This window comes from Stylophora pistillata, chromosome 4, assembly GCF_964205215.1.
Source record: "Stylophora pistillata chromosome 4, jaStyPist1.2, whole genome shotgun sequence".
Classification (NCBI taxonomy): domain Eukaryota; kingdom Metazoa; phylum Cnidaria; class Anthozoa; order Scleractinia; family Pocilloporidae; genus Stylophora; species Stylophora pistillata.
This window is the reverse complement of record NC_142522.1, coordinates 927,435-953,170: the sequence shown is the minus strand read 5'-3', so window position 1 is coordinate 953,170 and position 25,736 is coordinate 927,435. Positions and strand designations below refer to the sequence as shown.

The following is a 25,736-nucleotide window of genomic DNA, read 5'->3' as shown; positions in this document are numbered from 1 at the left end:
ACAAAGTGAACAAAGCACATCTTTCTTTTTATAAACCAAACACAACCCACAATTTCCCTGTTCGCTCTGATGAAGGGCTAAACCCCCAAAACGTCAGCTTTTGAAACTCTTTAAGAAGGCTAATTTACATTATAAACTCAGTTGATAAAACCAAATTATCTTCAAAACACATGAACGGTCAGATTGACAGAACTGTTTCCGCGAAGAAAATGAGTTGGTACTCAGAAGTTTCCTCGTGTCTTTCTCGCCTTAGCTTGGACGCTTTTTGTATATCCAGACCTGAAGCTCTACGATAGCCACTATCCGAAACCTAAAAAGAGTCAATTCAATTGGCCCAGGAATCCGTGTATGAACGAGAGTGTGAAGTGTGTTTAACCCCGTGAATTCATCAAGAAACGGAAACAATCGCCCATTCAGATACAAACTCGTGAAAGGAAAAACCTGAGCTAAATGCTCAGTCACGAGTTTCCCCTTGTACCGTGCTCTTTTCTTAGTTCTTGTCATCTTTCCTCTTCATTCAATCCACTCATTTTCTTTTTGTGATTTCGTTCTTGCCTCTTACTGAAAAAGGATTTCAAGGAGAAAAAGTAAAATGCAAATACAATTTTCACGCTGTATTTTCACACAATTCCCCTCGGGAGACAACATAAACTGACAATTTGATGCAAAGTTATGTTTCACTTCTAACTTGCAAGATTGATCACTTACGCTCTTAACATGATTTCATCTTCATTTTCCTTACTGAAATGTACCACAGCACCATGGTCCAACTGTATTTTACACAACGCTCTCAAAGGTCGAATTAACGCCTAAGGAAAAAAAAAAAACAACACAGAAATCGTTGTTTACAATGGTCAGTTCAGTGGATCTTACAGAGTTTACTTTGCAAACTAAACACGTGCAAAGCAGTAGTTGGTAAAATAAAAACATAGGATTAAATTTTTGAACTCGGACATGAACTGAAGAGAGATTTTTTTTTTCGTCTTGTCACGAGCGTGGGACAGAGAAAAATTCTGAGTCCGTGTTGGGAATCGAACCTCAGACCTTCGGATTCCGCGATCCGATGCTCTACTAAGGAGACACAAGTCACGAGTAGGTTCAGAGCTGAAGTTGTTGGACCCATTTTTGAATTTAATATCAATTTGCTGAAGAGTGGACTAATCTTAACCCTTTCCACCCTAGCTAGCATCAGTATGCAAATTCTCCATACTATTCTCAATCCATTTCCTGATGCGCTAATGAGGAGAATTTGTTTAACAATTATGAACTCCTTTAGTTGGTGATCATTTTTTTAGTGTCTTTATTTGAAGGTGCTAGGGGTCAAAGGGTTAAATGCTCCATGGCTGACAACATGCCCTGTTGTCTTTAGCTTAAAGTACATTGTTTCCTTAGATACAGATTTAGAATAAGATAGAAAAAGGTCAAAGATCCAAAAGTACTGTAAACCCTCTAATACCTCCCCCACCCCTCTCCCTCGAAAAAACAAAAATTCAAAATAACACTCCATGTCAGTAAGTATGATAAATTTAGTCAGGTACTGTAAATTTTGGTTTGTCGTTAAAAATTGACTATGGCGATTGATTAATCGATGTTATCATGTTGGTATTATTAGAATATGGTATACAGAAATTACAGAGCAATACTAAAAATAGAACATGGCTAAACAAGGTCAATTGAGAGAGTTTGATCAGAAAATTGAGTTTTTTATTGAGTTCTAAGCCACCCCCCCAAAGAACCTGAAATTAATAAGCCCTCCCAGGGGGGCTTATTACAGGATTTATGATATTCTAACCATGCATCACCACTTACGTACTTCACCTTAACTGCCACCCAACCCCTCTCCCCCACCCCTCTCCCCCACCCCTCTCCCCCACCCCTCTCCCCCACTCCTTCCAGAAGAAGAAAAGAAAAACAGTGGACATCATAGAACAGGTCAAGTCCTTTTGTCATAAAACAATCAAGTCATGAAAAAATCAGAGCTCACCTCTGCAATTTCCTCGTTTTTCTCCAGAATTGATAATGACAAAGCAATGGCTTCAACTGTACATAAACTTTTACTGTTAGGCTGGGTTCTGATCACATATTCACTGATGTGATTATGTTCTAATTGTACCTTGAATCAATTTGGATACATAAAAAATAAACAACACATTTGAAGTATTTTAATTTATGATATCAAAATTCAAATTGCAAAGTGACCTTTGAAAACCTACCTGTCTAGCTTGACATAAAAATGGATTGTTATGAAAAATATCCTTGGCTTGTCTCCATGTCCCATCAAGGACAATAATATCATACTTTTCTCCTAAGGGAGAGTCACTCAGTGTGTTTATATTTTCAGCTGTAAATAAAGAGATGTGGTCAGTTTGATGAAAATTCCAAATGATAATGTCAACTAGCTCTATGATACCAAGATAAAAGGGTGCTAGGTATCCCATACAGTTATTCAATGCCCATTCATTCTCCTGATTGGAAAGAAGTACTGTAAGGGTACAGTGTCTTGTCTAACAACACAATACAAAAACTCTGTACTTGGTGCAAACTTTGATCTCTTGATCTGCAGTCAAAGGCCCCTACATCCAACACAGGAGAGAAATACAACAAAGCAATTCACCCTTTCACTCTCATGACTAACCAAAAAAAGATTTCTTATAACAGTATCACTACAAGATCAAGTAGAAAGGTAATGAGAAGAAAATGAAACATCAATACAGGGATAAGGTTTGATTTGACCTCTAGATGTTTATCCTGGGTGCAAAAGGGTTAATAAACAATATTCTTCCAACCTGTAGGTCCTGGATATAAAAGCAGCGTAGTTGGCTTGTTGAGTATTTCATGAAGATCTGGCCAGTCATGCTTGTGGAATCTTCTCCCTCGTCGGATGATGATTTTATTTGGAGGTAAACAGGCCTCCAGGAGGGGGACAGTTGTCAAAAGCCTAGATTCCTAGAAAAAAAAGGAATGTCCTTCATTCAATGATCAAAGCAGCACGTCCAGAAAACATTTACATGTGGAGTATCATTCTTGACATCTCCTTCCCCTGTAATTCTGTTGAAGAACATTCTGATGTTTTGCTTTCAATCATATATGCACAAGGCCTGTGCTATAGAGTTATAATGAATGACTATGAATATATGAAAATCATATGTATGACCTGCAGTTTGAGAAATGAAGATGAAAACAATCTTTGCAGTTGTGAGCACTACTTAAGCAGTAGTGAGAATAAAGCCTGAAATTTGGATTTGAACCCCATGACCTCTGTGATACTGGTGCATTACTCTACCAACTGAGCTAACAAGTCAAATAGGAGCTGGTCATTATGTTGGTTCATAATAAAGCTGTGAAGTGGTGAATCATTGACTGTAGATATATGAAAATCATACTTGTACAGTATGTGTGAACTGCAGTTATTATGAGTTACAATATTCATCAAGGTGATGACAAAAATAGTGATGTGGATGGTAAATGAAATTCAAATAACATCATTGTGGAATATTGAGTAATAGTAACATTGTGACAATAACACTCCCTGTAATGATGATGACAATGATGATGATGATGACAATGATGATGACGATGATGATGATGATGACAATGATGATGATGATGACAATGATGATGATGATGATGATGACAATGATGATGATGATGACAATGATGATGATGATGACAATGATGATGATGAGGGTGGCAATTTTTAAACTGCATCACATGTGGAGGTAGTTTTTGCAAGAATTCATAGTTTCTCAATTGTTAGGGAGCCTATATATTTCTGAGGGTTTCAATAATTTTGTTGTTTGAATGGCTATCGATTGTGGAATAAGCAGCAATCAATCAATCAATCAATAATCTTTATTTATACACGATAAGTATTTAAAGCGACACTTCGCTTGTGGGGTCGTGTCTAAATAATTAAGTAAGATAAGTAATGAATTAGAGAATAAATAGGATATACCCAGCTAAAATCATATCTCTACGTACTATTTACAAGTCTAAAATGATAAAAACTTAAAATTCTAAAAAGCAAGGTGGTACGATAATATCGTCTAATTATTAACACCAATTATACTTAAAGTCTTCCTCCCTTCTGGTTGATGTTTGAGGGGAGATACAGTCGAAATCAAGGTGTAGCAAAGCCTTAGATCGTCTTGCTATAATCGCATAGTGCTTAACATTGTCTATATCGTCATTAAGTTGAGGAACCAACGTGTTCCAAACTATTGCTCTTCTACGAGCTACAGAGTTCCTCATGTAGTAGGTGTTAAAACGAGGGAAATCAATTTTCAGTTTCTTCCTAAGTTGATATCGCTTGATGTTATCATTGTTCTTAATAATAGCTGATATAGCATCTGGAGTCAGGTTATTATGGATTTTATAGATAAGCTTAGCTAAGCTAATTTTATACATAAAGGCTAAAAGGGACCAATTAGCCTTTTTCATAACATCAGCATTAGACATCTCCCAAGGTAGCTCAAAGATAATTCTCGCAGCTCTACAATGCAGTGCTTCTAATTCCTTAAAACCTTCCTTATTTCTGAGACCTCCCCATACTGATATTCCATATACGATCGACGGCACAATAATTCTAAAATACAAGTCTAATAACATATTCTTTGGAAAAAATTTGCCACGTTTTAACAAGTATAACTTATCCACAAAGCCTTTTTTAACGACACTAACATGTTTAGACCAATTTAGTTGATCATCTATCAATACGCCTAATAGACGAGTGTGTGTAACCCATTTGATGGTGTGCTGGGCCAACGTTAACTCTTTCAATGGGCCAGTGAATCTTCCGCGATGGAGGATCATTGCTTCACATTTCTTTGGATGAGGCACAAGGGAGTTTGTTTTGCACCAGTACAGAAGCTCCTCTAAAGCTTTGTTAAGTTCAGAAATTACTGTGTCGATAGAATCGCCAATGCAATATAGCAATGAAATAAATATCATCATTAACCAGCTTTTATTCGCCAATGCAATATAGCCATGAAATAAATATCGTCAGTAAGTAGCTTTTATTCGCTCCCCCTCCAAATAATTCTGAAAACCAATTGAAAGTATAATTTAAAAGATACAGAGCAATAGGACAAACCTCACGAGGATGTTGCAATACGTGAATCGTAGTCGAGATGTGAAGAAAATGAGTAGGAAAATGAGCGCACAAACACACTGCACGTGGTCTCCTAAAAATAGATGAGAAATTTTAAGAGTTTAAGGAAATCATGTATTAATTTGTACGAGATCTTATAAAATAAAAATTAACTACTATACTATGCTGGGCGTCAATCTTCACATCAGCGACAACGGAAATATCAATAAGTAAGCGTGATGGAAGTTCACTTACTTACACCTCGAACACATATCTCTTTTCTCCGGAGGATGCAAGGGAACATCAGCAAAACTGCGGAAAAAATCGCTTTCATCTTCCCCGTCTTCTTGGTCTGCCATTTTAATTTCCCTGATGGGATTAACCGCTGATCAGCAACCTGACTCTGCAATGATCAACCAGCGGATTCCTCCATTCAAGTTGAGGCAAATTCATGTCAAACATGGCGGCATCCTCGACATCAGGAACTAGAGTATTTGACGTTCTCTTTCCAAAACACGATCATGATTTGATATTTTAAAGATGAAACTTCATCAAGTATTAACAGGTGCGACAAACACATTCGATGACAAGGCTGCAATCGCCGTTGGCAGTGTAGATGATCACCCCTTCACGGTACAGTGCTGTTGAATAATTAAATCACTGCTTTACGGTTTTGATCAGAAAATAATGAATTCAAAGGATGGCAGATGTCAACATATCAATAATGGAACCACTATGGATGATTGCCAATGTTTATTTTATTTTCACTCTTACAAAATGCCTCGTAAATTGATGTATAAACTGATTTATAGGCCCGTAACCGAATGACTGAAGAGATCGATAATATATAATTTTGAAACTTTGCATTTTGTTACAGTAAGCATTTAAAAGGCTATCACATTTCTCAACGTTTATGTTTTTTCAAACGACACTGCCGAAGTTCAGGCAGATCACAGAAGCCCTTAGCACATTTTTTGTGCTTTTGATGGACATGAAATATATTCCATGAACACTGAATTAAGATTATAGCCTCGAACACATGTTTGTTCTTTGTTATCCAAGGCCTATGCATCTGGCTGTGATGTTGTTATCCTGTTGAGTGGCTTCACTCGCGTGCAGATTATTCCTGGTTCTCTGTATGGTTATAAAGAAGTGAGCTGTATTGACTGCTGCGATTCTGATGGAAAGGTATTTTTGTGGAATCAAATCAAAGCAGTGTTACAGTGGAGGGATTTTGAATTGAGTGTTGTAAAAACCAAAACCAAACTAGTCACAATAGCCAATCATAGCATGGAAAATATCACCAGGAACCATTGAGAACTCTAAATAACAACAAGCAAACTTCCTGAAGCACTTAAAAAAGTGTGACCAAGTTGAGAATGATTTGAGTTTTTAAACTGATCGGTTAAGAGAGTGGCACAAGTTGTCTGGAGTAATCAGATTAGAAATAGAGCAAAACCAAAACAATCCAGAATTACTTGTGACACTCAGTTGAACATGCCCTATTTAGTTGATATAGTTTATTAGAGGTTGGTATCCAACAATCACACAGTAGCAAGCCCTGAAGATACAAAGTATGCAGAAAGTTTGGAGAGCATAAAAGAAGCTTTAGAACTGGAAGAAGCTTAGCAAAGAGCAACTCTAGCTTTAACAGTGGTATAAGTGTTGTATGAAGAGAAATTCTCTCTGATACACTTAAATGAGTACACACGCTTGATCTATGCACACCATAGGAATGTAAATTATATTTACACAATTAAATCTGTTTACATGAAGTTACATAATCTTGCTATGTATATGTTGCGATTTAAATTTTTTTTTGGCAGATTGCAGCATCTTATGGAAAACAGGTTATCATATTTGATGCCAAATCAGCAACGGCTAGCAACAACCATGTATGTGTACATACTTACTGTATTTCTTAAGTTTGTTAATTGATTAGGGTTGTAGTTTGCTTAGGGTTAGAATTTGTACTTTTTTTTGTTTTTCAGGGCTTTCCTTTTCATTGGGAAAATTCTTCAGAACTATGTCTAAACTTTAGGATTACCTGTTTGTCCTGGAACAGAGAAGGTATTTCAACTATATTAAAATATTATGCTGTTATTATTATTGTTATTGTCATTTTAACCAACAAGTAGGCCCTCCTTATAAGTAAAGGCTGATAGTTTCGAAAGAAACTGTTTGGGGCTGCGTCGGTGGGAGTAACGAAATAATTTGGATATATCAACAAAGTTGAAATGGTAAATTGGCCACCGTAATGATTACAAAAGCTGACGTTTCGAGTGTTAGCCCTTCATCAGAGCGAGGGGCTAACGCTCGAAACATCAGCTTTTGTAATCGTTACAGTGGCCAATTTAACATTTCAACTTTGTTGATATATCCAAATTACCCCCTTACAAGTGCTGCAGGATGAATACTAGTCAGTCACTAATGAAAACTAAAAGAAAATTCTTGAACTTGATTGGTTGTCACCAGCGGAGTTCAGCACTAATAGGACAGTGTGCGGCCATGCCTGTGTCAGTGGACAGAACATGTCACATGCCAGTGTGCATTATGACAGTGTAAAATGACAGTTAAAGGGACAGTTGACATGCCATGCCTGTGTCAGTGGATAGAACATGTCACATGCCAGTGTGCATTATGACAGTGTAAAATGACAGTTAAAGGGACAGTTGACATGCCATGCCTGTGTCACTGGATAGAACATGTCACTTGCCAGTGTGCGTTATGACAGTGTAAAATGACAGTTAAAGGGACAGTTGACATGCCATGCCTGTGTCAGTGGACAGAACATGTCACATGCACTGGCTGTTGTCATTCATTTCACTGAGTTAACGGTTTTTTTTTGGAAAATGGTTAACTGATGTTTAGTTTCTTTCTTGAATTTTAATTGGTAAAGAAACTAAATGTGTCATCTAATTGTATGTAACCATACTTGCGATAAACAAATCAGACTCCTGCTTTGCAGCCATTTGATTTTGATAATCACTTGTATGATTATAGACTGAATATTGGACTCCCCTTGGTCTTATTAACATTACTGATATTCATTTTTATCAGTAGTGCCAGACCCTTAGCTGTGCTCTTGCTGGCTTGCTTTACTCAAGTGCCCAGACTTTCTGGCAGGCTTAGAAATGCTTGTGTCACGGCAGAAATAATGAGGCCATTGTTTTATTGTTATGTATTTCTTGATGTTATAACTAACATATAAATTTTTGGGTATGAATTATTTACTCATGGAAAAATTATTAAGCCCATGTAAAGAGTGAACTTGTCAAGTTTGTCAGCAAGGGCTAGGTTGGGCCACTCACTGCTCTATGTTTTTTTTTTTTTCCTCAGGAAAACAGCTTCTGGTGGGAGGAGATTTTATCCAGCTGTGGAGCTGTGAAGATGATCATGAACAGAGAAACTTATTGGAGGAGAGTGTATTCTGGTCTTGTATTTGGACTTGCAAGTATGTGGTTTATTGTGGGACTTCTTTTGTTTTCAAACAGATTTATGTTCATTGGCTATTTCTTTACCAACAGGTCTACTTTGATTTGCTTGATCTGACCATCCACAACAATTGAGTTTTTTATGTGTTTGCTCAGTTAACGGCTCTGCCAGTTCACTTTAAGCCTAACAAAGTGAGCATAACACCTGTGCTTGGTATCAGTTTCAAACAACACTCTGTTTTCACACAAACAATACTCTCTGTTTGACACAAATTTAATCTCTGCCCCTTCTTTATTTAGGCCCTCTGTTCCAGTTCACCTTCTCCAGTTTTCTCCAGATGGACAGTATTTCTGTTCAGTTGGGAAGGTAAACCTTAAAGATTTGCTACACGTGTATGTTGAAGTTTGTCAAGACCTTGCAGATGTTGACCCTATTTCTTCCACTCCAGGTCTTTTCCTGTTTCAATGTAGATAGCATTTAATTTTAAACAAATAAAGACTCTTGAACCATTTGCTTACAAGATCTCAATATCAGTATTTCACACAGTTTGTTATACATCTCTTTTAAGTTGAGAACAGAGAATTTGGTTTTGAATCAAACAGCATTCCAGAATTGAAATTTTTTTATCAATTCTTATCACCTTTCAGCATTGAACAGTATTGATAATTGTAAAGAGGAACTCTCTTTCAGTAACTCCTGGAAGAAGAGGGGTTTAAAGGCTAATAGGGTGATGAAAAAGCTTTTAGGACTAAATCTCTCTTTGAATCTCACTGTGCATTTTTTTTATAGCATGATCGTCTCGTCAAAGTGTGGTTTGATGATAATCAAGGTGAGTTTCATGAGGTGCAGGCAAGTTTGTTCTGATGCAAATTTGTGGTGAATATTTACTACCATGACAGAGGGTGTGGAGCAAGGGAGGGGTGGGAAAGGCTTTAGTCTTGTGGGGCATGCTTACCCAAACACCCACCCCTTGCTTTGAAAATGATTCCAGCAGCTGAATGAAACAGGTTTATGCAGCTAACTGCTCCTTGTATATTGTTCCAAAACAAGTGACTGCTACACCTCATTGTCTTAATACATCTAGACAGCAAATTTATGCCACTATTAAATCTTTTAAATTTTTGCACGTTGTAGTCAATCCACAATATGAGAGTGAAGAGTTGCAAGAGAGAGGACAGTTCTTGAATTCTGGTATTTTAGATTACACTTTTGTTTATCTGGCACATCCTGGACCAGTGACAGGAATTTCCTGGAGAAAAACCAGCAAATATATACCTGTGTATGTAAACATTCTTTATTTCTCCCCTGAACAGGTATTTGAATGTATGAAACCTAGATAATAACTCCTGGGACTCTCAAGATCCAACTGATAAGTTGCGGCTTAATTACAGCCTTTATATAACTCCTGGTAACTTAATAAATTTGGTGTCAAATGTAACCAATAGTCCTGATTGGTAGTTCTGTTCTCATCACCATTAGCAAATGCTGTTTGGTGTAATGGTGTTGTTAGAGGAAGATAAGGGTTAATACTTTCAAGTTTTAACAATGTTTTTCAATTTCTAGAATCGTTTTGGTGATAAAATGAACAACCCTTTTTACAGGTTGTATTGTGAGTCAAAGTTCTACCAAGTTGGTTTTTTTTTTTTCATTATATTCCATATGTTATTTCACATTCCATTCCATATTAATTTCATGCATGACGTGGTATTTTACATCGCGTGTTACTATCACGGCCTTAGATGGATATTGTTAGGTCAAAAGTCACCAGAACGTAACCTATGCGAAGAATCACCAAGTCTAAATATTAACATATTCTTTTGTTTCTGGTCTTACTCACTTTTCAGCTCAACTGTTGCCAACTGTCTTCTTACTTCATGCACTGACAATGTCTGCCGCATCTGGTGTGAGTCCATCAAGCAAGGTGACCACGATGGTCCACCCTCCCGTCCCACAAAAAACCATCACAAGTGCATGTGGCATTTATCACAGCAACCGAAAAAGCCTCTAACCAAGGATGACACAACGGAAGACCCTCTTCTGAGATACCAACTTCCATCATCCTTGCAATTTCACATCGCTGCTGCCGTGAATGCTCTGAATGATATTCCAATCCTGTCCTCGCTTGATTCTATCTCTAGCAGTAATCACAGCAGTTTTGTTCTTCACTGGTTGAATAACAAAGAAATCCAGTTTACCATGGCGGCTGAGTCGTGTCTTGGCGCACCAGTTCTCGCTCTTGAAGTGGAGAGTGTGGACATCAGCGATGACTCTTCTAACAGTGACAGTGAGGCAGAGCTATTGGTGCCGAGTGATGAAGAATATCCAGAATCTTACAAACGTAAGAATAAGCTAGATACAACATTATAGGTAAAAGTGTCAATATCTCCGTAAGGTGTGAACTCCCAAGGGATCTTTTCACGGGAAAACGGCTCCGCTCGGAGGACCCCATTTTAACCTGTTAGCATCTTTTGTTTCTAGTGCAGTTTGAGATCAGTGGTTTTCGAAATAGACAAGCCAATTTCTTACCATGAAATGCTAAAGGGGATGAAAAGATCTATGCTTAAAAACCACAGCAAAGCCAGTAGCCCAAAAATTGCTAACCTAGAGATTTATTTGATGAGAAAGAAAGTACTTCTCCGAGAGTCACATGGATTCGTGGTTTGCCCAACCCCGCGGCGCGCGCACGAACTCGAAGAAGATTTGGAGTAACTTTAAACTCCTGTAGTAGCTGTTAGTATTTTTATCTTTTCAGCAGCTGACAAGAAAGAAATCCATGCACCGGAGAAGGCGAAAGAAATCAAGATCCCTGTCACGCCAAGACCAAGAACTCCTTTGGATTACTTAAAACACATCCAAGATGACACACTGAGTGAAATTGAAGAATCAAGTACTTACGCTGCTGTGGTATCCTCGTGTATTGTTAACCTTCTCCATGAGTGGTACAACAGCCCTGACACGCTGCTCGCTGTTCATCCCGTAGATGGTTCCCTTCTGGTGTGGCTTGTGGAATGGCTTGACGTGCAGAATGGTGTACCATACAGACAGCCTCAAGTTAGCTTTTTATCGCGCATCCCCAGTGTTCTTCCCCCTGCAGATGCCAACTCTTTGTTGAAGAAGCTTATAGTGTACTGTCCTAGGGAGGACAAAGTTAGAGCTCTGAGGAACGTGATGGTCAACACCACTGATATAGTCTCTGCAGGTCAGAGGATGGCGACAAAAGCCAACGGAACGGGACTCAACATTTCACGTTCAAGTTTTGGTAATTTAACAGGAGGGACGCATCCTACGGCCATCATGATTTCAACGCACAGAGATGGTGCTCTGAACCTCTGGCAACTTGCGTTCGCTGATAACTCATCATTTTCTACTGTTGTTAGTGTTTCTCATCATGCCCGCAGATGTGGACATAGATATCCCATTACTAACATCTTAGCGCATCCAGAGCTACCACTGATGCTTTCCACGTCAAGTCACGAAATGGAAGCGAGAAAGGACGAAGACATTTTGACCAATGTGGAGTTACTTAGTATCGTAGATGACAAAAGCAAAACTCGTAAGCTACACTGTAACGAACTCATTGTGTGGAAGGTGGAGAGTGTGTCACCGTTACGGCAGAGTGGTGGAGTAATGGAGCTTACGCGTGTGAACTCGTCACGTCCAAATGCGTTTCTGAACATAGCTTGGGTTCCAACCCTTTTCTCTCACTCCCTGATCTCGTTCGACAGCAATACATCAATTCCACCCCATGCTGTCGCTCCCTGTGCGTGTTTCTTGGCCCTAGATGGGACTTGTTACAGATTTTATCAAGTGATCTTGGACGCCAGATCTTTGCAAGGTTACATATCCAGCAATAAGACCAGAACACGTTCTACTCTGTATTCAAGTGGTAGTGAAGGGAGTTTAGACTCATTAGATTTTGAAAGCTCCAGCAGTTCAGTTCCTGTTGAGTGCTTCATGGAGTCAATAGTCAGTAGGCAATCGGGCGCAACACCTGGCTGTATTCTCAAGCTGTGTTCGTTAGCTGACTCTAAGGATCTCCTTCGGGAGCCATTATTGTTGCACGTGTTCACGGAAAACTCCGTAAAGTCATCGTGTTTCTTTTCCTCCAATGAAAAACAGAACGGTGAGAATGAAAAAGATCATCAACAAAGTTCGCACAGATCTGAAGACACTTTTTACGTGGTTGGTGTCGAAAACATCGCAGTTGAGCAAAGTGATGCTGTGTCTATGATTTACATGTGGCAGGTCACTGTCACTGCTACGAAACCAGAAACGAACCTGAAAGGTTCAGGCTTGGAGTCACTATCGACCTACCCTGAGGTTATACAGCCAATAAGTAGAAGCAGCAGTAGCGCATCCAACCGAAGTGCGAGCCCCCTCAACTTACCCCAATCAGGACACGTGACTAGTAGTATAGTATCAAGGTGTGTTTGCCGTCAGAGACTTCCACTTCCTAGCGGAACAAAAATCAAAACAGCAACCAGAGCTGCTGATAAGATGTCGTCCTCTGCGGTAAATCCGACTTGTCCAGCGCGGTATTTGTTCACGTCTTTGTGTTCAGACGGGAAGGTAAGGTTTTGGTCTTGCAGGAAAATTGTTTCAGAGGGTCGGTTCACATGGGAAGAGACTTCATGGCTTTCAGATGGAAGAAAATCTGCTCATTCCACGCAGCATCTGGACAGCCATGTGTTAGGACTAGATGCACCTGGGGAGGTGCTTTCGCTTAGTTGTGCCTATACCGGAAGGATTGCTACGCTTTGTAGGAAATTTGAAGACAAGGAAAAAGAAAACCTCGACTTTTCCGTGTGTATCTGGGAGAATGAGTCGTCAGGAGGAATGGACTGGATTCTGGAGGACACACTCGAACTCGACTGCAAGTTTCTCACCGATAACTCACAGATTCGTCTGGAATGGACCTCCGCCGAAGATGGTTCGTACATTCTAACTGTTTGTATCGGTAATGAAGTCTTTATTCTGGGCTGTGCGTCAAGAATAGCCAATACAACTGTGAGAGGGGAGAGTTCGTCCACCGGCAAGGAAACATGGCTGCTTCTTCACAGTGTTCATTTGACATCAGAGAACAAATGGCAGCTGTTAACGAGGGCGCTCTCGTGGATACGCAATGGAGTCCTTGTGGTAGGCCTGGGGACTGAGATGCAGGTGTATTCACAATGGAGACCAATCAAGGACGGCACCCTCTCCCCCTCGGACACCATGACGTTTGCTCCTACGGTAACCTTGCAGAAGGTCAGCGAGGTGTCCAGGGAAGGGTCTGGAAAGCTTGTCCCCTTGTCACTAACACCAGGAGGTGGAATTGGTTTGTTTGAGGGAGCTTCCACCATAGCTCCGGTTTTACCGCAGTTTCATCCCAAGCATCTCATGGAACTCATGAACTTTGGCAAATTAAGGAGAGTCCGGGCGATATTACATCATTTGGTATGATTTATATTGAATCTTACTAAAGTAGATCAGGAAATCTGAGAATACACTGCCCGCCCAAAATTTTGTGGCGACTACGTTAAGAACATTAATTGTATTTTTAGTATTTTTGGTAAGTTATTTTGCTTAATATAATCAGTACCAATTTTATACCAGAAAATAATTCAATGTTTTGGAAAAAAAACCTTTTTAAAGGTGCGAATGGAAATTTGTTCGCCCACAAAGAAATGAAAAGTTCTTATTTTTTTGCAGGGTGATCTTGGATTTGCTTTAGTGGTTGAGCTTTCTTTTTCTTTTTTTGTTGTCTTTGTATGTGTCGTTATTGTATTGTATACCAAGAAATGTAGCAACGTGGGGGGAAGCCAGCATTTTCCAGACGATGCTCTAGTCTCATCTGCATTTTGTGGTATCGTTGTGAATTAGAACTTTTCCATACTCACTCGGACCTCTTCCAGTTAGCTAAGCCCCTATTCAGTGAGTCATAGGTGCTCATCTTTATTAGGTATACTGTGTTGCTGGCCGTGAAGCCATGGAAGCTGCCACTAAAGCTCTCGACCAATCGGCGCACAGCAGGCCGCGTCTTAGCAGCATGAGTAGTATGAAGAGTATTGGAAACGTGTCAAGCTCAAGTGAACCAGACCTGGAAGGACTGGTGCCCGACGAAAAAGACCGAGCGCTTTGTGTTCCGCCATTACCAATGTATGCTCTGCTTGCTGCTGATAAAGACACTAGTGGAAGCGGATCAGCTACTGCAGGTATTTACATTGGTTTAGCATGTCATTTAATTTAGTTTTTCTTTGAATTTCATGCACTCTCGTCATCTGAAATACATTTGTTCAAATGAGGGATGATAATTTACTTAGTTATTATCAATGAACTGAAATTAATTTTATTCTGATAACAAGTCCTGTGTAAACTTCCTAAACACATTTCCTTCTGTCCATTTTTAACGAAACTTTTGTTTTGCATGTTTTACTCCTATGATTTCATGCCGCCATTCTTAAGGAGCTAATTTACATAACTCTCCCCAATGTCAGCGTTGGTATTTTCACCGTAGAATCGATCAAGGCTTTATAATAATGAATGATTACTCAGAAAATAGAATGGATTACGCTTTTAAATCTGGAAACCACCTGCCTGACAGTTGTCCTTTGTAATGCTCGTTCATCATTGTAGCTCAGAGGTTTGCTAGTAAATTTTATTTGTAACAGAACTTAATATTTACGTGAATGATCGTAACTTGGCCTCAAACTACTGACCTAGCTATGGATTTTAATACTTACATATCATAGCTTCGTGAAAATACAATTCTTTCTGTTGTCCCAGCTGATTCAGTGGATGGAACACAAGGAACATCCACTGATGAAACAGACTACAGTGCCCTGTTTGAGACATCACGTTATGGCACCAGTTTTGAATCCGAGGATGAAGGCAACACAGCCTTAGATAGAAATAGAGCCAAGAGCACCCCAACTCACGTGGCACAGGCTGGTAGTCCAGTGTACTTTGGCTTGGCACAGGTGTGTAATTATTTGGTTCACTATCCATGGCTGTAAAGATGTAGCAGTAACGTAGGGAGACCCCGACAACAACACGCGTAAGAGGTTGAGAACATGGTGGCGCCGTTCGATCGTCTAGATATCATCTCACTCACCAAAAGTTGATTCCTCCCCTTTCCTTCCCCTTGCATTAAGTGAAATTGTGTTTGTTAAGTTCACGTGACACATTGAACCCTTTAAAACCCTATGATAATTATTTTTTAATTACGGAGAAAGTGTTGTTTTTTTATATGGCACTAGTGAAGGCCCTCACTCAGGTACCATGAATTAGGTGTAATAAACGTTCTTATTAGGTGACCTTTGACATCTTCTTGGAGGGCGAAAAGGGTTTTACGTCGTCTCGGTCGATAATGTCAGGGACAAACGCCATAGAATGTAAATAATAAGCGACTCTTTACATTTCGACTGTCCAGTGATTTGTACATTTCCTACCTCATGTTTCAGCATCCTTTGAATTTCTCTTTTCCAGGCTCAGTTGCTTTCCCATCAGCTCAGCAGGAAACCTCTTCCTGGCTTAACAAGCATTGAACAACTGGAACTGTTGGCTCTGGCAGATACCTTTGCCTCAACCAAGCTCGACTTGGAGGAAAGCCCTGGTTCTATTGAAAGAGGAGTGAAGTTTGCGAAGAAAGAAGGTACCTCAATGTAGTCAGAATCCACAAACCAAAGAGATTCGCACTTTTATTAGCGATTCGCTAAAGGCAAATTTACATAAACGAGCTAAATATACAGAACAGGAAGCAAAACGAAGTACAAATAAAACAGGCAAAATGTCGGACAAAGTAACGAAACTTACAAGATTATGTGGCGACTACAACGACTAAAACATAGTGACAACGGCGACAAGAAAACTACGGCAGAAGAAATTATACCAAACAATGCATAAAAAATTAACACGCAAATATGAAATGTGACGTAACCAAAAATAACTGGCGAACCTGATAAAATAACAAATATACACGGACAACTGAGAACGGAAAACAATGTACAAAGGGCTTGAAGGCAAACGAAGGTGAGGCGCCGTGACTACACTCAAAACGTTTTTGTTGAAATGTAGCCACAACTTTACTCTGTGGGCCGGTTTCAAACGACAATAATAGGCCTTTTGCAGTTAGTGATCACGTGCTTAGATACCGCATAGCAACACCATACTGGAGAGCAAGCACTCCAGTGATCTCAGGCAAAATAGAGATCACAGAGGTCTGCATTCAAACAAAGAATACAGCGGATAACAAGTTAAAGGGTATCCCATTTCGAGAAATCTTGTAAGTTTTAATCAACAGCTTCCTTGGAGTGTATCAGCGAAAAACGAATTTTGGTGTGATTTTGCTGCTGATACACTCCGGGGAAGCTGTTAATTACTTCTTACTGGATTTCTCGAATTGGGATACCTTTTGACCTGTTATCCGCTGTATTCTTTGTTTGAATGCAGACCTCTGTGACCTCTATACTGTCTGAGATCACTGGAGTGCTTGCTCTCCAGTATGGCGTTGCTATGCGGTATTTAAGCACGTGATCTCTAGCTGCAAAAGGCCTATTCAAGTAACTTCGAGGATCAGAGGGTATCGCTATTAATCCTTAACACCCGGACATCAGTTTGCATATTCTCCATACTGTTCTCTATACATTTCGTGAGATGCTGACGAGGGGAATGTAACAACCAAGAGCTTTTTTAGTTGTTGATAGTTTCCTTTATTCTGGTGACCTTTATGTGTGATTCAGGGGTGATATTGCAAGGAGAAATCATGAATATGCTAGTAGCTCTTATGTGTCAGAGGGTTAAATAGGATAAAACTGTGAAATAAAGGAGTGGGTTGACAAAAACCGTCAAAACAGACTGGTTAATGATTGTCAGGATTGACATGGATTGGAGATGGTCATATTGTAATTGTAGTCTCAGTTCTTTAATATCGACAAACCGTGTTGGAGCCCAGAAGTCTGATTGTTTTGTTTTGTTTTGCTTTGTTTTTTTTTTTAGAGGAAAATTACAGCAGCATAGGTGGTCTGATGGGGGGACCTGGTGGAGGCGGCGGTGGATATGCTACAACAGGAAGCATTGGAGCCACGGCAGGGAGTGGCGGAGATGCTGTGGATGAGTGTGGGCTGCGCTTCTTGCTTGCCATGAGACATCATACCTGCCTGATGAGGTCACTGCCCCCTAAACACAGGGCAGTGCTGGAGGAAAGGGTAAATTCAATATATGTCTCTCTGTTGAGCTCCCATATGGAACTCGTCTTCCTTGAGAAGGAATGCATCTTCTTCAAGAGATCGAACACCACTCGAATCAGAGAACAACATTACGAAAAAATTTTTACCCAATCCTAGTACAGACTTTCAGCTCCTCTTGATAACAAAAACGCCGCCCCTCTGCAGATAGCTGCCAGCCCCCATAAACAGACCTTCCCTTGCCATATGCAGTCACTCTGTCCGATTTCAGATATTCACGTTTCCTATGGAGGGATTCACTTGGCCTTAAACAGAGTGGTGCATTTCTTTTACCGTGCATACGTTTACCTTCGTCTTCAGAAAGTCAACACTCCTGTGCCATCTTTCTAGGCAGTGAAATCTCTCATGCTCACAGCAATCCTCCTCCTCCTCATACTTTATTTCCATATTTCTTAGTCGTTATTTCCTCAAACTACTTTTAATTCGAAGACTTTATTGAATTGCATTCGACGGGGAAAGGGACATTTTCAAGTTTGCTTTTGCTCGTGAGTGGGGTTTGGATTAGGGTTAAGGGTACGATTTATGGTCTACTACGAGCTACCTCCCCAGGTGCGTACAATTGCTATGATTTATTGAAGACTGCCTTTGTAGAGAAAGTAAGTCAAGAGTGGAATTTTTGCAGGGTCTGTCATCATCACACTACGGATGGGCGTTTCATTCTGAATCCGAGGAGGAATTGTTAGCCATGGTTCCTCCTGTGCTGCGAGGTGAGGCCACTTGGTCGGAACTGAGACGTTACGGCATTGGGTGGTGGGTGAGAAGCAATGATACCCTGAAAAGACTTATAGAGAAGGTAACAAATACATGATAGAGAAGGTAACAAATGCATGATAGAGAAGGTAACAAATACGTGATAGAGAAGGTAAAAAATACATGATAGAGAAGGTAACAAATACATGATAGAGAAGGTAACAAATAAATCCAGCTCAGTCAGTATGATAAAAGTGCTCCTTTGTGTACAGTTCAACATGAATTCCTTTCGGTGCACAGTCCAACAAAAATCTGAGAAGGCTTATACAGAAAGTTGTAACTAGATCAGACAACATTCCATCAATAATTTCCTTTAGTCGTCTTGGAAGTCTCGACTCATTTGCTACCGTAGTTTTTTTACGCTAAATTTCCGAAACTGCTCATTTGAAATACTGAGATGGTACTATTTAAGGTTTCTCATTCTGAGGTAAAGGGGGAGTTGGTTATTTTTGTCTAAAATGCAGTAGTTGACCTTTAAATCTTCTGTGTAACTATCGAAGTAATCTGTCTTACCAATTGCCCCCCAGACTGCTAAAGCGCAGTTTTCAAAGAATCAAGAACCCATTGACTGTGCTCTGTTTTACTTGGCTATGAAGAAAAAGAATGTAATCTGTGGGTTGTATAGGTAAGTTCTTGGTTGTTATTGAGGGCTACAAGTTTATTAAAACGATAAAGAGTTTACTTAACTACTGCTGGAATTAATAAGCGTTTTGTCCGTTTGTCTTGTTTCCTGCAGGTTGTTTAAACGTCCCTTCATTTTACCACAATATTTATTTTAAAAGTACCTCCTTCAATAATATTACAAAATACAAGTCACTGAGATCTTTCCAGGCCTGACTGATCGATCTTAAGGCACTCCAACGTTTCCAACTAATCTCGATAGTCGTGGCTTCGATTGCTTATCGTTCGCGGTAAAATACCGTGAAATACATTTAACTTTTCTGTTAAAAGTTTGTAAAACAAAACTGAACCCTACATTTCCTTGTTTCTCAGAACCGTAAGAGACACGAAGATGTCGCAGTTTTTTGCTCGGGATTTTAGCCAAGACAGATGGCGGAAGGCGGCCCTCAAGAATGCTTATTCTTTGTTAGGGAAGCAGAGATTTGACCACGCTGCAGCTTTCTTCCTTTTGGCGGGCTCTTTGTGGGATGCAATACAGGTACTTTGTAGAGAGTCAGTCGAGTGGGTATTCAAATTTAATTCTCACTGAAGAGATAATCCCAGTTTTTTAACGAAAGCTTTGTTGGGAACTCAGTAAAAACCCGATTAGGCGTGTTATTTATATCTTGTTTTTTCGGTGAAGGAGCAGTGAATCTTTGAACAGACCACACACCGCATAAACAAAATCAGTGTGGGTTAAGCAGTGTTGCTAAAACTGGCGTTTCTTAATAGCTACTTTAAAGGCATCAAACTCTGTGTACAAATCTTTTTCGGCGTCCTTTTTCAGGTTTGTATCAGTCGATTGCAAGACGTTCAACTAGCCATGGTCCTCGCTCGGCTGTATGAGGAAGATGCCTCAGGGGGGCCCCTCTACGCCCGCATCCTAAAGGAGTGCTTGCTGGGTCAAGGTGGCAGTGCGCATGAGCCAACTCAGGGTAAGCTGAATCTTTCATTGTGGTTGATCAACGTGTGAAATGAATTGGAAACCAAAAAGAAACAGACACACATAAAAAAAGAATTTTTCACGGAAGTGATCGCTAGGTTTCAAGTAATGGTCTTGAAGAGGTCTATCCCCCCCCCTCCCCCATCTCTTCCTCACCTGAGACGATTGTTATTTTAAAGGTATAACTTGAGATCGCTTGCTCTCTTTTTTGAAAACATTGCAGACCCATTCCTCAGAAGCATCGCTTATTGGATCTTGAAGGACTACAACCAGGCGTTGGAAACATTGATCTTTGAACCAACAGGACACAAATCTCAGGAGAAAAAATGCAATCCTTTGGCCGCTAGCGGTAATCCTGATGTCTTCAACTTTTATCTCTACCTGCGCAAACACCCTCTGATTAAAAGAAGACGATTTATGCATGAGCACGATAACAAGATCAAAATGAAATCAGTTGTAAGAAATCTTCATCCCAGACAGGGAAGCATCCGCGAAGAGGAAATACTCGACGAACCTTTGACACCCATGGAGAGGCAATTGTTTTTCAAGACTGCTCACGCGCATTTGAATTCTGGTTGTCCCGCTTTGGCGCTGCAGGTATTGATGGAGCTTCCAGCCACTGACATATCTGAGGGAGATGCCAGGTCTGTTGCCGAAGGTGACTCCCCTGTGGAGGACACTAGCAACAATGTGGAGGATGTGACAGGTGATATGATCAGCACAGGAACCCTCAGCGATTTTTCTTTTGGTCGTGTTGATACACCCTTGAATGGGAGAGCTGATGACTTTGATTGGAGTAAACCTGTTTCGTCCAAGCTTGGTGGCGATTCAGCGGCTGATTTTGACTGGAGTCAGCCTCTAGCGTCTGATCTGGGAGGTGGAAGTGTCGACGATTTTGATTGGTCAAAACCTGTGTCGTCGAAATTGAGTAGTGACGGTCTTGTAGACCTTTCAAATGGGTTTGATTGGAGTCAGCCTGTGTCCGAGAAGCTGGGTGGACTGGGGTTAGATGGTGTAAACGGCTTAGAATCTAACCAATCGTCTTACTCCAACGATAATTTTGAAACTAATGAAGAGTCAGAGCAAAACAGAGACAACTCAACAAGTAATTCGAAGTTACACAATGACGAATTACCCGTCACCAAACCCAAGGAGACACGACATTTAGATGTTGTTGCGCAGCAGATGAAGTTTTCTGCAATTATTAAACTCTTGATCAACGAGCTGCATGGTTTGCCATCGAGTTGCGAGATTGCTGATGAAGATTTGCGACCGTTTTTCATCAAGTGGTTAGAAAAAGAGCTCGGAGTGTTACACAAGATGTCTGACTATGGTATTGTGGCAGAGGAAAGTGAAAACGAAGAGGATGATGCCGTTGAAATCAATATTGAGTCAGGTATTGCGCTGTGCTGACTTGTGTGGTTTTTCTTTCCTTTTGTGTCTTAAACGAAGGACGGATGATAATTAAATCGTGAACTGATATCCTGTGGACACGTCGAAAAACTGTTCACGAGTTTGGGATTTTCCCCGTTTTTTTTTCAGGAAGAAAATGTCAATTTTTACAGATTTATGGCTTGATTTTTTATATGATAACTAAAATACGACGAATACCTTTCATTGGATAAGGACGTCTTTTTTTAAATGGGTTTTAAGACTCTGTGGTTTAACAATCATTTTATTGGAAGAGAACAGATATTTTTCGTTTTCTGTAAGCCTGTTTGCACTGTTATGCATGCAAATGAGAACTTCAGATACCGAACTACTTCTCATCTCGCTAACCGTAAGTGTTATTTTGTTTCAACAACAGACGAATCACAAGAGAGCGGTACAGTAGACAAAAATTACATTGCTCTGAAAATCGATCGCTCAGCTAGGCATATTCAATGGCTGAAAAAGAACCAGAAGCTTCTTACAATTTTATTGAATTACTGTTCTCTTCACGGAGCTAGCGGTGGAGATCTAGCAGGTAACATGTTTTCATCATGTTTAACTTAAAATTTTGACAACAGATACTTGTGGAAGGCAAGATACGCCAAGCTAAAGCCTTGACTGTGGACAAACTTATCTAGAATTAAAAAAAGCTGCAATCTCGCAATAATGGTTTTAACTGTACGAATTTGTATGATCGAATGTACTAAACGTTACTTCAGCGTCGGCTTAAGAAGACTGAACCTAGACGCAGGTTGTAGTGCCCTCCAAAAAACCTACTAGTTTGTTGAAGCGTTAATTCAGTTCATTGCGTTTGTAGAAAGGTTCCAAACTTTGTTTTGTTGACAATAAACGCACACAATTTCATTACGCGTTATTGCGAAGTGTTAGGAATTGGGAGATGTTCAAAGATATGTATTGTTCTCTTCTTCGTAGCAATGAATATGGAACTTCTACTGCTTCTTCATGAGGTGGAGCAGATGCATTCCCTGGTGTCTCCCCTGCGCGTGCCATCAGCGGGGCCTTCTGTTCCACCTCTTATCCTGGCCTCAGTGTCTGCTTCCTCATTCCTGGCCAGCCCTCTTGGATTCTTACAATCTCTCACACAGGATATTCTTCGGTTTGTGTTCAGGTGAGAAGGGCATTTATTTCCTTCCGTTTCATTTCAAGTCACGACTCTTCCTTTCATGTCATGTATTTCTGGCCTCTTTATACGTAAGTTGATAAACTTATCTAAGCAATCTTGCGCTGAAGCGATCTGTTATTTCATCATGCATATATTGTTTTTCACAGTTTGCCTGGTCCACCATCTCCCAGCCATCCAATTCGCTTGGTAAATGTACTGCATAATCTGACAGGAACCTTGTCCGACTGCATCTATCAGAGTTTAACTGGCATGACTCAGGAGAAGAACTCTTTAACCGGATCGAAGCCTACCAAAGGTACTGAATGTGATATACTTATGCGATCTTAGAAACCCCTGGACACTTCATAAATACTTTTGTGATGTTTCTTTGAAGAGCAAAGCAGCTCATCGGATGCAAACAAAACAGCAGCTCCTACCGGTGCTCCTTCCAAGTGGCCAGGTGTTCGCTTGCTCCTCTCGCTGCTGGCCACAGAACATAAAGATAACAGCACTAAGCTGCGGATTCTGCTGGCAGAGTCGTGTGTTGCTGTATACTTGAGTCTGCTTGCTCTTGCATGGTCTAATTGTCAACCCAATCAACTCTATCGATTGGTTGTGAATTCACTCAAGTCGGGCATGTGGGGTTTGGTGTTCGGTGGAGGCCTGAGGACCGTTGTTCGACAAAGTGTTGGTGGGTTTTGAAACTTACATGTGGTAATTATTTCCGAGAAAAAAGAACGTGTTGCGTGCAATCGTGTTACGTTTAGATTCGCGATCACGAATTTGTGCAAAAATTGCGGTATCTTAACATGCACAGTGATCTGATTTTAATTGCCAGTCGATAAGCGCGTGTTTTTTTGTGCGAATACTCTATTCTCTCCACTTGTAGGTGTAATTGAGCTAGGGATCCACACAGATTTTCAGGGGCAAAATTAGTTTTGATGAAGCTAGTTTGACCAGAAGACAGATCATCATCTTAACGGATGAAATATGAAGAAAGGAAAGTGTGTGGCCACTCGAGTACATTCAAATCATACATTAGATTGTTACAAGAACATTGTCTATATTTCCCCATCCTTTCATGCTTGTGTTAACCCAGTCACAGTTTAGATCTTTTCCCACATTCGGTTTACGTATAGGAGGAAATCCACTTTGTTTCAATATTGTCTTGTAAGGTGTTGGGACTGATGTCAAAAAGAAGCAAAGAAACTCAGCGGCTGTCAATCCTGATGGACGAGGAAGAGGTGATAAGTATTGGCAAGGTGCTCGGCAAAGATGGAACTTCAAGCTGTTAGGACAGAGTCTGACAGAAACCATGTCGCAGTGGCTGTCAACTGACGTGAAACCTGTTTATGTTGAGCAGTTCATTCCACCAAGAACTACTTTAATGGAGTACTTTATCAGCAAGGTACAGTAAACGCCCGAATATTTTGCTACCGCGCATGTTTGAATTGCTCTGTCCAGTGAACTTACAATTAATAATTTGCTAACAGTTGTATTACCTTTGAACTTTTTCCATATACCGTATAACTGTTGTAATAATATGTTGTTCAAAGCGAAATACTAGCACTGCCTTATGAGTGCGTGAGCGCTTCACTTTTTTATTGAAAGTAATTATTTACTTCATAAATCATCGACCATTCAGTATTGACTATTTATCTTTGGCAACTGTAAGTATTTTGTCAGTATCTGAGCAACTGTGAACTTACCCTTCCCCTAACCCAACATTAACCTCGACTGGTTATCAGTTGGCTCAGTGTAGTTGGGATAGGGGAGGGGTAAGTACACAGTTGCTCAGATGGCATTGTTCCGAAGTTTCGTATCAATAAGTCGTTAGTTAGACAAATGTTCACGGATAGAATTCCTCAATACTTATTTGAATTCACAGAATAACCAACTGTTTATCAGAAACGTAGCTTTGAGTTATGCTTTCCTGTGTGAATTTTTCAGCCCCCGCTAATCGGAGAAAAAGGCGTGAAACATTACGATTCTGATGACGATGCAAGTGACTCGGAAGATGATGAAATATTTGAAAGTGACGCTGAAAATGATCTTGAGTATTTCTCAACCAAACGAAGGAAGAAAACTGAAGCACGTGACCACCTGGATCATGAATCTTATGGCTGGTGTCTCATGAATTACACCATCGGCAAACTGGTGCTCGCTAATTTACAATCTTTTTTACCCGACGTGGGATTTGAGCTAACCGGTGAGATTTATTTTAGGACGACTAGATGGCTTCTCGAGTGAGTATTGTAAATAGAAAACCCACGCATTCTAAAACCACTCAAGAAGGAAGAAAAATATTTCAAAGAGCCAATCATAACTTAACTGTCTGAAACGCGCGAAAACGCGTATGACCAAGTCACGAGTGGTTTTAGTTTTGCGTCTGATTGGTTGAGGAGATGATGTGATTTCTTAACCAATCACAAAGCGAACTGAAGCAGAATAAATCCCTGTCCTGAAAATCCACACTAGAATGGTAGCACTTAAGTTGGGTTAGTTTATTTTTGCTCTGTAGTGGGTCACCGACAGATTTTAAACTTTGTTTTCGGCTTCTTTCTTCAGATTTACCCTCTCTATCGCCTCAGTTACATGCGGCTCTGAAGACGGTGGAGCGCTGGACCCGAACTTTCCACGACAAACTTGAGAGTTTCCAGGGACCTCCCCCGGACTTCATTTCACAGTTTCCTGTCAGCCAAGATGGATTTCCAAGAGGTGGACGAGCGTTAATGAGATACAAGGCTCTGATGGATCCACAAAATACTCCTTTTAGGTAAAACCAATCGGCTTCCGTACAACACCTCTCTAGACTGTAGCTGTATAAGCAAACATTGCTCTAACTGTGTTAATAAAGACGTTATCGAATCAAGAACGGTCTCAAAGGAACGACTCTACGACCCTACAGAGAAATGAACGGACGGTTGAGTAAATTGACTGACCGAAAATTGACCAAACGAACGAACGAACGAATAAATGAACCAATGCCGATCGGACGAATGAACACCGACCGAGAGATCTACCAGCCGACCGAACGTTCAGCGACCAGCATGCCACTGTTGTAACAGGATATATTTCTCT

At 40.3% G+C, this 25,736-nt stretch overlaps 2 protein-coding genes across 3 annotated transcripts in view; one reads left to right on the top strand and one right to left on the bottom strand.

Annotated features, from left to right (window-relative positions):
- Position 1: 1 nt before the first annotated feature.
- LOC111320503 (tRNA-uridine aminocarboxypropyltransferase 2) lies at positions 2–5,498 on the bottom strand. The gene is made up of 7 exons (XM_022923189.2): positions 5,345–5,498; positions 5,093–5,183; positions 2,787–2,946; positions 2,214–2,341; positions 1,985–2,113; positions 709–809; positions 2–561 (listed from the first exon to the last, which is right to left on the bottom strand). Exons 1-7 carry the CDS (start codon positions 5,446–5,448, stop codon positions 501–503), a joined length of 774 nt encoding a protein of 257 aa, XP_022778924.1. The 5' UTR covers positions 5,449–5,498; the 3' UTR covers positions 2–500.
- A 26-nt stretch (positions 5,499–5,524) lies between these two features.
- Positions 5,525–25,736, top strand: part of LOC111345733 (dmX-like protein 2) — a 28,212-nt gene continuing 8,000 nt past the window's right edge. The window contains exons 1-26 of one of the 2 annotated variants that reach the window (XM_088759236.1): positions 5,525–5,722; positions 6,152–6,277; positions 6,916–6,984; positions 7,081–7,159; positions 8,429–8,543; positions 8,824–8,890; positions 9,314–9,353; positions 9,659–9,803; positions 10,369–10,862; positions 11,280–13,960; positions 14,466–14,718; positions 15,290–15,483; positions 15,992–16,157; positions 17,501–17,709; positions 18,371–18,541; positions 19,026–19,123; positions 19,492–19,657; positions 19,946–20,093; positions 20,325–21,497; positions 21,909–22,067; positions 22,466–22,661; positions 22,823–22,971; positions 23,050–23,346; positions 23,831–24,063; positions 24,606–24,864; positions 25,224–25,431. In XM_088759236.1, coding sequence (XP_088615362.1) covers positions 5,630–5,722; positions 6,152–6,277; positions 6,916–6,984; positions 7,081–7,159; positions 8,429–8,543; positions 8,824–8,890; positions 9,314–9,353; positions 9,659–9,803; positions 10,369–10,862; positions 11,280–13,960; positions 14,466–14,718; positions 15,290–15,483; positions 15,992–16,157; positions 17,501–17,709; positions 18,371–18,541; positions 19,026–19,123; positions 19,492–19,657; positions 19,946–20,093; positions 20,325–21,497; positions 21,909–22,067; positions 22,466–22,661; positions 22,823–22,971; positions 23,050–23,346; positions 23,831–24,063; positions 24,606–24,864; positions 25,224–25,431 — 7,988 coding nt within the window. In that variant the 5' untranslated portion in view covers positions 5,525–5,629. Of the gene's footprint in view, positions 5,723–6,151; positions 6,278–6,915; positions 6,985–7,080; positions 7,160–8,428; positions 8,544–8,823; positions 8,891–9,313; positions 9,354–9,658; positions 9,804–10,368; positions 10,863–11,276; positions 13,961–14,465; positions 14,719–15,289; positions 15,484–15,991; positions 16,158–17,500; positions 17,710–18,370; positions 18,542–19,025; positions 19,124–19,491; positions 19,658–19,945; positions 20,094–20,324; positions 21,498–21,908; positions 22,068–22,465; positions 22,662–22,822; positions 22,972–23,049; positions 23,347–23,830; positions 24,064–24,605; positions 24,865–25,223; positions 25,432–25,736 lie in introns of both variants that reach the window. The other variant, XM_088759235.1, reaches the window with a different exon arrangement.

Excerpts from the sequence above, each read along its gene's own strand:
- LOC111320503 (XM_022923189.2), bottom strand. The coding sequence starts at position 5,448 with ATGGCAGACCAAGAAGACGGGGAAGATGAAAGCGATTTTTTCCGCAGT. Across the intron at positions 2,342-2,786 it reads TTTATATCCAGGACCTACAG|CTGAAAATATAAACACACTG; the intron begins GTTGGAAGAATA and ends CTTTATTTACAG. Across the intron at positions 810-1,984 it reads AAAACGAGGAAATTGCAGAG|GCGTTAATTCGACCTTTGAG; the intron begins GTGAGCTCTGAT and ends TTTTTTCCTTAG.